The sequence below is a fragment of the Octopus bimaculoides genome, chromosome 6 (assembly GCF_046866305.1).
Source record: "Octopus bimaculoides isolate indiv1 chromosome 6, ASM4686630v1, whole genome shotgun sequence".
In the NCBI taxonomy this organism is placed as follows: domain Eukaryota; kingdom Metazoa; phylum Mollusca; class Cephalopoda; order Octopoda; family Octopodidae; genus Octopus; species Octopus bimaculoides.
The window spans coordinates 93,428,066-93,438,455 of NC_142933.1; the positions used below are offsets into that span (position 1 = coordinate 93,428,066).

At 33.9% G+C, this 10,390-nt stretch overlaps 1 protein-coding gene across 2 annotated transcripts in view; it reads left to right on the forward strand.

Moving 5' to 3' along the window:
- LOC106880738 (exocyst complex component 7) overlaps nucleotides 1–7,271 on the forward strand; it is a 32,369-nt gene extending 25,098 nt beyond the window's left edge. For both annotated transcript variants that reach the window (XM_014930821.3, XM_014930822.3), the window contains 6 exons: nucleotides 33–104; nucleotides 2,292–2,412; nucleotides 3,121–3,216; nucleotides 4,712–4,793; nucleotides 5,511–5,552; nucleotides 6,609–7,271. In XM_014930821.3, the coding sequence (XP_014786307.1) occupies nucleotides 33–104; nucleotides 2,292–2,412; nucleotides 3,121–3,216; nucleotides 4,712–4,793; nucleotides 5,511–5,552; nucleotides 6,609–6,845 (650 nt within the window). In that variant the 3' untranslated portion in view covers nucleotides 6,846–7,271. The remainder of the gene's footprint in view (nucleotides 1–32; nucleotides 105–2,291; nucleotides 2,413–3,120; nucleotides 3,217–4,711; nucleotides 4,794–5,510; nucleotides 5,553–6,608) is intronic.
- The last annotated feature ends 3,119 nt before the right edge of the window (nucleotides 7,272–10,390 follow it).

Below are 10,390 nucleotides of genomic sequence, written 5' to 3' on the forward strand. Positions count from 1 at the left end.
CTAAATATTTTCTTCTTTCCTGTGCCCTACAGCCACTGATCCATCAGCGCCATCTGTTGGCAAGGACACTGAAAAAAGTAAACTGAAACTTGCAGATTACATCAGTAAGTATCATCGTTTTTTGTTTTTTTTTGTCCTCGACTTAACCATGTTGGTATGGCCTGAACAGGTTGCCACAATCAGGATCACCAATGTATTCAGAAGTACTGCTTACCTTAAAGAGTCAGAGGACTTCATCCCACTCACATTTCATTTTTGGTTTGGTTTCTGTGGTTGGATGCCCTTCTTAACTCCAACCACTTTACAGAGTAAAGCAGATGGGTCTTTTTTTTTTTTTGCATGGCACCAACACTAGAGAGGTGTCATGTTCTCGATGAGACTAAACAGTCTTTACAGTTTTGTACTTTAATGAGTATAGTAGGTGCATCTTACATGATACCAGCACTAGAGAGGTAGCCACAGTATATTCATCATTTTCATCACCGTTTAACATCCATTTTCTATGCTAGCACAAGTCAAATGGTTTGACAGGGTTTGGCAATTCACAATGCTGCGTCAAGCTCCACTGTCAGCTTTGGCATGTTTTCTACAGCTGGATGCCCTTCCTAATGCCAAACACTTTGCAGTGTTTTTCTGGGTGCTTTGTACATATATTAATGAGGTTTCCAAATAAGTTGCAAGACAGAAAAGAGTATGTTATATGTTATTCTTTATATTACTGTCTGACATGTGTTGGGATGAATTTTCAAAAATCTCAACATCTTCATATTGCTGAAGCAATTTTTTTTTTTTTACAGCTGAATACGTTTTCTATTAGCCATCAATCTTGGAAAAGCAGCTGAACCTGTTTGTCTATCAATGAAACTGAGGAAAGCAGAATTATAGGACTTTGGTTCAGGGACATAATATAATAGTTATACAGTAATCCCTTGACTATCATGGGTGTTACATTCCAAAACCACCCACAGAAATGATTAAAATCTAAAAAAATATAAATACCTATCAGCCACAGAAACCCGCGATATACTGAGGAGTCTGTGATATAATTTTATATATATTAGCCAGAAAAATACTCAATGTACTGAGTGCGCGACAGGTGGACTGTGATATGGTGAGGAATTACTGTAGTAGTATAGTTTGAACTTCTAATCATGTAATCAATAATAATAATCATGTAATAATAGTGTAATAATAATATAATCATAGTCATTGATCTCCTAAACAGATTGATGTGTGCTTGGTGACATTTTAAAAAATCTATTTTATTATATTTTTTCATTGGTAAAATAGGCATAGGCATAACTGTGTGGTTAAGAAGCTTGCTTCCCAACCACTTAGTTCCAAGTTCAGTCATACTGCGAGGTACCTTGGGCAAATATCTTCTGTTATAGCCCTGGGCCAATCAAAGCCTTCTGAGTGAGTTTCAGTTGATGGAAACTGAAAGAAGCCCATCATGTACGAGTTTGTTGCAAAAGAGTGTCATCATCATATAGGCAGTGTCCTTTATTTCTAATCTTCCTTGAAAACGTGTCCAGCCACTGGTAAATATTATTTTACTTGAAAGGTTGGCATCAGGAAGGGCATCCAGCCATAGAAAGTCTGCCTCGATATATTCTGTCAAACCCAAGCAAGCCTGGAAAAGTGGACATTTAACAATGATGAGAACAAATGGTACAACACTGACACACATTGAGGTGTTGGAACCCTGCTGAAATAATGGTTCATCTGTTTAATTGAAGCTTCAAAGCATGTTTGTAGATATGGAAACTGATGATGAACAGAGGAGCTTTTCTATCCTGCCATAGGCTGGTATATATAAAATCAAGTATCGGAAGTTTAGTCAATGTGTTCACACAACGTACTTCACGAGACTACCAAAACGCTCTCCCTTTCTCCCGACTACTACCGACCTCTACTCTTTATAAGAGTTCAGCTTGTCCATTCTCCACTTGGCCAGGGGTGTCAATGACTCTCGACACAACAGGAGCAAACCCTTTAAAACATGTTTTATAAAACAGAAAAAGATGTGAATCAACAATTTTAAAAAAAAAACATTTTCTATCAGATCAATAATTAATTAACCTTCTCTTCTTTTACTGGTTAGAGATTTTAGAATGTGGCTATGCTATTGCACAACTTTCAAAGGTTTTAGTCATTTACATTGAACCCAGTACTTATTTCAATCTGTTATTTATTTCATTGATTACTGTTTATTGAAGCGCAAAGTTTCACATAATGGGATACAATTTAACATAAAATGTGAAATTTTGTCTGATATTTCTTTTTTGCAGCTAAAGTTCTCTCTGAGTTGGGTCTGAACTTGACCAATAAGTCAGAAACTTACAGTGACCAAACTCTAAAATATATATTTCTTTTGAACAACTATAATTATATTATCAAATCCCTCAAGACGTAAGTGGTTATCTTTTTTTATGTTTTCTGTAAGGTCATTTTTAGTAGTTATTATTTCAGCAGTACAAGAAAAGTTCTTTTAGGAATTATGTTTCACTGAATAACTTATGTGAATAACTACTAGCTTTGTTTGATTTTGTTTAGCATCATCTTTTGTAATATGATTAGTATTGTGTATGACAACTGAAAGTGTAATAACTTAAAGCTGTCTCAAGCTTTTTTAAATGTGTTGCTTTACTTTTTGCATTCATTTAAAGATCTGTTTTGCAGTTACAGATACATTGTTGGTACTAGCATAGCTAGGGGTGGTCCATCCCAGGCAGCACTTTTGGGTCTGCTGTAGGCAGTATGTATTTTTTGTGGGATCCGGGGGCAGCAAATGGAAGGGCTACCCCAGGTGGCACACACTCTGGTTACTCTAGTGATTGTTGGCTAATTTTCATCAACAGTTATTCATTTGTTCATTTTACATCAATTTTTCCTTGCTGGAATAGGTTAAATGAATGCATATTATCAAGGCATTGTTTTACAAACAGATGCCACTTCTCTCATCAATTCTTGCCTATTTTTTAAATAAAGAATATTTTCTATCAACACTTACCACCTAGGGTCTCTACAAGTTCTTGTAGCTTAGGACTGCACCTCATCTAAATCCAGTCCTGAGTTTTAGGTAGTAATTCTTAAATTGATTTTCATGATTCGTTGCAGATCTGGTCTTTTGGACTTTATTCATTTGTGGAATAAAGATGTTGGCACATTCTATGACAATAACATCACTGAACAAAAGAAAAATTATTCTCAAAGGTATAATTTTCTCTAGTTTTAATTTTCTTAAGCATATTATTCATCTTGTGAAACATTTTGTTACTATTTTACACATGTTTTAAGTGGGGAGGTACTACTGATTTAGGCATTTGCATGTAGCATCAGAAACTTAAATAGAGAAAAGAGCTAAGTAGACAAAGTTTCATACTATCAGATCATGACTTGTGTGTTCATTGTGTTCATATACCACTACTGATTTTTTGTTTTGTTTTACAGGATATCAGTTTATTAGATATTATAAGTTATGTGAATAGCCACTAGCTTTGACTTTGTTTAACCTCATTTTTATGATCAATATTGTGTATGACTACTGAAAGTGTAATAACTAAAAGCTGACTAAAGCTTTTATAAATGTGTATAGTTAATTTTTTTTATTCATTTGAAGATTAATTTTGCAGCTCCAGACACACTGTTGGCTAAGCTTTTATAAATGTGATGAGTTCAGTTTCCCTAAAAGAAATATATGTACCAGACTATCTGGTACATTTAATAACTTACAATAGCTTTGGCAGTTGATTAAGAGAATTGTTAAAGCATCAGATAAAATGTCTTGTGGTATTTATTTAGTTCCAGCTCTTTGCAGTCTGTTAAATCATCCTGCAATTAACTTTACCTTTCATCTCTTCAAATGTAATAAAATAAAGTCAAGTACTGATGCAATTTGCTCAACTGATACTGATGTCTTCCCAGTTTCTTCAAGTAAGAGACTATAGCTAAGAATTTCTAATGAATCTTATCCTGTTAGCATTGCTTCTACTTTGAGAGCAGACAAGGATATAAACCTCAATGGCCACAAGATTCTTGTGAATGGTAATGGCTCTAAGTGGTTATTAACTTTGAAAAACATGATAGAACAATGCTTCACCGATGCTGCAATTAATGGCCTGTGTACCATGTCAATCATTGTACCTAATATAAAGTTGATAGAATAAAGAAGTGTGCTATCCAGGTAATCTCTCACTAGCTTTGTGCTAAAGAGGTTTGGGGTTCAGTGGAAGTCCTTTGCACCCATCAGCTTCATTAATGGATTTTTCAGTTAAACTTTAGTACAAACTATAGCTAGAGAGACTGTGGTGTCTGAGATTGACTTAGAGGAGCAGTACCAAACACTAAATGCTTTATAAATGTACCTTTACAAGTGAGATACATAACAAAAGGTTTTGTTCTTTTTTCATCATTATCATTATTTAATATCTATCTTTCATGCTGGCATGAGTTGAATGGTTTGACAGGAGCTGGCAAGCCAGAGGACTGCATCAGATTTCACTGTCTGTTTTAGCATGGGTTTTGTGGCTGGATGCCCTTCCTAATGCCAACCATGTTACAAAGTGGACTGGATGCTTTTGGGGGTATACTATGCTGAAAATTGTTACAGAATCTTTAATTGATTTAAAAATAATTTTAAAAAATATTTTCTCCACTTTATGTTTTACATTATTACTGGATTTTTAAAGTTTATTTTCTTTGTTTTTAGTTGGAGCCGAGTTCTACATTATATTTTGGAAGTTCACAAACCAATTTCTGTTCAACGAGCACAGCAACCAGAACTAGCTAAGGTAATTCATAGTCATTACTAATAATTTGTGTCATTAAACTTGAGAAAGCCTTAAAATGTTTTCTCACTATTGATGTTTTGTTGTTTTGTCCATGTCTAATGACAATCAATATAAATATATTCATGCCTGGCCAAAATATAACAGTTTTAATATGAAAATACCTTAAGGTAGCAAGTTGGTAGAACCATTTGCATGCCAGACAAAATACTTAGTGGCATTTCATATGTCTTCACTTTCTGAGTTCAAGTTCCATTGAGGTCAACTATGTCTTTTGTCCTTTAGGGGTTGATAAAGTTAGTACCAGTCAAGTATTAGGGTTGATGTAATCATCTTTACCCTTCCCTCAAAAACTGCGGCCCTGTACCAAAATTTGAAATTAATATTAAAATACCTTGTTGTCATGGAGCTGGAACATTTTTATTATATTTTATTGGAGAAGAATGATTTTAAAAATCTTGTTTATCATTTTCATTCCAGTGGTGATATTTGTCACTTATTTAATAAAGAAACACGTGCACATACATTGTAGTCTGACTTCTTTGTGCTTGGTTAATAAATATTTTGGAATTACTCTATAATAGATTTTTGTTAAGTTTCTGTGAAAAACTGAAAAATATGGCACAAGCATACATAAAACATAAAACACAGTTTCTCACAGTATTAAATTTTTATTTTCATTTTTAATCATGTAATTAATTCATTTATAATTCATTTCAGCTAAAAGATAAAGAAAGACAAAATATTAAAGATAAGTTTACTGTAAGTACATTTATTTTTCAAAATATTTATCTTTGCAGTTGGTGAACTGATTCCTATATTTGTTTTTAAAAAAGGGTTGCATATATTTCCACATATATTTTATGATTTTCCACTTTAGTATTGGTTTTTAAGTGGCTTTACAATTTTTATGTTTTTAAAATATGTTCACTGAGATCAACATAAAGTTGGATAAATCAACTGGAGTTGAAGGTTATTTTTCCAATTAATTTCTGTAGCATTCAGATTATTCTGTCAAACAGAATGCTTATTTATTCTAATGTCTGTCACTTTGTTTTAAATTTATCATACATTATCTTGTAGCTTCAAGATTTCAGTGACGTGTTTGTTTACTTTTAGAATGACTTTGCTGGTTAGTTATGAGAGGTCTGATCTGGTCAGTTTGAACACAAAATATGTAGAATATTTGGGCCTGATGTGGCTGGTTTGAATGCTAAAGGGTTAAAAAAATGACAAAGTCAAAAAAGATGTAACTCAAAACAGCATTAAGCTGAGATATGCTTGTATTTCCATATTTATTCATGCACTTCATTTTGACAAGTTGGAAGGTAGAAAACCAATTAAGAGAACCTTCTAAAACCAGGAGACTGATCAGTAACAGTGAAATACAAGCATGAAGTGATTAGTTGGGAAAATATTACAACAGAGAAAATAACATTTTTTAATTAAATCTTGTATTTTCATTTCTTCATTGCTAACAACTTAAACAAATTTGAAGTGGTACAAAGGAACATACTCTATTTGATATCCAAGCTGTCTTGATTACAAATGTCTATAATTGAATTTTTTAATTTCTTTAATTAGAATTACTACATTTACACATTTCAGTAAATTCTTTTAAATAATCCATGTTTTTCCTACTTCCCAGTCTTTTATTCATAAATAAAGAAATCTATTTGTAATTGAGTATTCATGTATAAATACACACACACACACGTGTTATCTGTGTTTGTGTGTGTGTGTGTATAAGTTTACTATGTAACTCAAAGCAGTACTTTATTACTGTCTTCAAAATTTACTTCAAATTTTCTTTTCTAGGGTTTCAACAAAGAATTAGAAGAGATTTACCGCATTCAAAAAAGCTATGCTATTCCAGACCTCGATTTAAGACAGTCATTAAAGAAAGAAAACAAAGATTACATCCTTCCAATGTACCAAATGTTTCGAGACAAATATACTCAGTTGAACTTCACAAAAAATCCTGATAAATATATCAAATACTCCGTAGAAGATGTTGGCAAAATGATCGATAAATTTTTTGACGCATCTGCTTAACTTAGATTACATACTTTCATCAAGTATTTTTGTTTCTTTATATTAGCATGACTCGACATACTCTCACTACAGATAATGCTACAAAATCTCAGGCCAAGAAGGTTGCTGTCTCATTAAAGTGCTGAGTATATTAATGTTTGATTGCATTTCTAGAGACTCTGTGTTTAGCAAGATATTGAACAGAACCATTTGATGACCAGAAGAACTCTTGCAAAGTGCTTTGGAATTTTTGTCATTTGTTAGTTGTTATGATTATTTCATTTTAAATTAAGCTTTAATTTTGCTTATTATTTAAATGAATTACGTATTTAATAAAATAATATTTATGATTCCTTTCTGAATATAACTTTAAAGAAAAAAATTGTCTTTTAATTTCCATTCTTTCTAATTTTATCAATTCTTTCCATTAAAAAAAAATTAATTACACCTCATCACTCCCATGACTGTTAATTATAATGTGCATATGCTATCCCAACAGTTAGTAAACCACCTTATGGCTCTTATTTAGAACTTAGTGAACATGAATAGTAAAAAAAAGTGATGTGTGGTTAAGAAATCTGCAAATTACTTGCTTTCGGGTTCAATTCCACTGCACAGCAACTTGAGCAAGTGTCTTGTATGGTAACCCTGGGCTTACCAATGCCTTGTGAGTGAATTTAGCAGAAGGAAACTATGTGGAAGCTCATTTTGTGTCTACATATATATAAAGAGATAGATGGTTATATAAAGTACCCCTGTTGTCATCACATAGAAGTGCTTGTGCTGGTGCCACATTAAAAGCACCCAGTGCACACTGTAAAGTGGTTGGTATTATGAAGGGCATCCACCCATAGAACCTGGTGCATCTCTCCAGATTGCCAACTTTGGTCAAACTGTCCAACCCATACCAGCATGGAAAACGGTCGTTAAAGGATGATGACGATATAAATACTCATATGTATGTCCAGCGGCATTCAAACGAGATCGTTGCCAGTGCCGCTGGACTGGCTCCTGTGCAGGTGGCGTGTAAAATACACCATTTTGAGCGTGGCCGTTGCCAGTACCGCCTGACTGGCCTTCATGCCGGTGGCACGTAAAAGCACCCACTACACTCTCTGAGTAGTTGGCATTAGGAAGGGCATCCAGCTGTAGAATCTCTGCCAAATCAGATTGGAGCCTGGTGTAGCCATCTGGTTCACCAGTCCTCAGTCAAATCATTCAACCTCTCTTGTATTGGTGCCATAATAAAATGTACTTTGTACTCTGTGAAGTAATTCATGGGAGAAAGAGCACCCAGCCATAGAAACTATAGAGAGCTTAAAGGGAATTGAACCCTTAGAAAACGGGATGATATGAAAACTAACTTCACGAAGGTAACTAAGGCCCATATTCTCCAGATCTGAACTAATGTATGTGTGTACTCACACACACACAGGTACGTACGTTTATATGAGTGCCTGTATGTTTGTTTTCAGCTGCAACTGCTCATTCAAAAGTGTGGAACACAGTGTTGTCAGTTTCTCCTGTCAACAAATTGTCTGAGCACTTCATGTATTTGAAGCCAGGTGGAATAAATTCTCTCTTACTTAGAAAAAAGATAAGAGCTACGAAGGGCAACTGTCTGTAAAACAACGACTCCAATAATATATTCATCCAAGAAGTTTGCTTCCTAACCACATGGTTTTACAATCAGTCCCACATGGTACCTTGGGTAAGTATTTTCTACTATAGCCTCAGGCCAGCCAAAGCCTTGTGCTGGACTTAGTAAAAGGAAACACAAAAAGCCTGGTGTGTGTGTGTGTGAATTATATATATATATATATAATACATTAAAAGTCCATATGAATCTTGCTTCCTTGCTTGCAATATTACTCAGCCAAACTAGCGCATAATGGGAAAATACTATGAATTAATTTTACACTGAAATGTTAATAGGAACAAAATGAAACAAGTTTCACATAAATCAAGAAAGTGCTTTTCAAGATATTAGACATTTTCGGGGTATAAATACCAAAAATGTTGCTTAATGGGAAAATAATCTTCATCCTGAAAGGGAAGAAACTCTTACCTTTCAATTAAACAGTGAGTTGACAGCAAAAAAAATACGATTTTTTTTTTTGCAGTAAATGTTTCTATTTTCGCTTTTGTTAATCATTTAGAAATATTTTTAAGTGAATGTGATCTCAAAAATGTAAGTTGTTTGTACAGTAAGTATTTATATTTTAGCTTTCTTTAATCAGACAATATTTTAATGTTTTTTTAAAATTATTTGCACCTGAATACCATTACAAAAATTTTTTTTGGCATATTTAAAGAATATTCTAAAGTGAAAATTACTTTAAAAATACAGTAAATTTTTCGTAAAAGACCCATTTGTAACCTCAGTGTGAAATAATTTTTTCAAGTGCATTCAAAGTATTTGGCTACTATTTCTAGCATGCCCTGCTACCACGTAACAGTTATTTGCCATAAAGGACCCAAAATACCTGTTATGTGGAAGCATGACTTGCAAGAAATAGCAGCCAAATCTTTCCTTTTTCTGGAGCCATTTAGACATAATTTCAAAGTCACATTCGTTGAAAGCATGCAAAATAACCTGGAAACGAAAAAAACCCATGAAACAAAACTCTGTTGTTAGGAAACTCAGTTTCCCGGTGACCCAATGGGTCATGGGTAGTCTAGTATTACATTAAAAATGAACTTCAATCTTGCTTGCTTGCTTACAATGTTACACAGCCAAACAGGCGCATAATAGGAAAATAGTTTGAAATGTGAATGCAAATGGAATAAAACAAGTTTCACATAAATCAGACCAGTGGTCATTGAGATATTCGGAGTTTTGGGGGTATAAATACCCAAAACTGCATAATGGGAAAATACTCCAAAAATAACCCTGAGAGGGAAGAAACTAACCTTTCCATTAGACACATTATAATAGGTAAAATATTTTAAAGTGAAAATGACTTTAAAAATACAATAAATATTTAGTAAAAGACCCATTCATAACCTCAGTGTGAAATAGTTTTTTTCCATAGGTTTCTTTCGAGTGCATTCAACGTATCTCACCTCCAAAGATTTGGCTGCTATTTCTAGCATGCCCTGCTACTGCATAACAGCTATTTACAATAAAGGACCCAAATACTTGTTACATTGTAGCAGGGTATGTAAGAAATAGCAGCCAAAATCTTTCTTTTTCTGGGGAAAGCAGCCATTTACTGCATGATTTCAATGTCACATTTGTTGAAAGCATGCAAAATGACCTGGAACAGGAAACAAAACTCCGTTGATGGGAAACAAAACTCCGTTGATGGGAAACTCAAACTTTCCAGGTACCTTGAATTACTGGTGACCCACTGAGTCATGGGTAGTCTAGTATATATATTCTTTTATTTGGTTGTCATTTTGACTGCAGCCATGCAGGAGCACTGCCTTTAGTTAAACAAATCGACTCCAGGACTTATTCTTTGTCAGCCTAGTACTTATTCTATCGATATGACGATAGAAAATCTGCCTCAATAAACTCTGTCCAACTCCTGCAAGCATGGAAAACTAGACATAAAAATGAT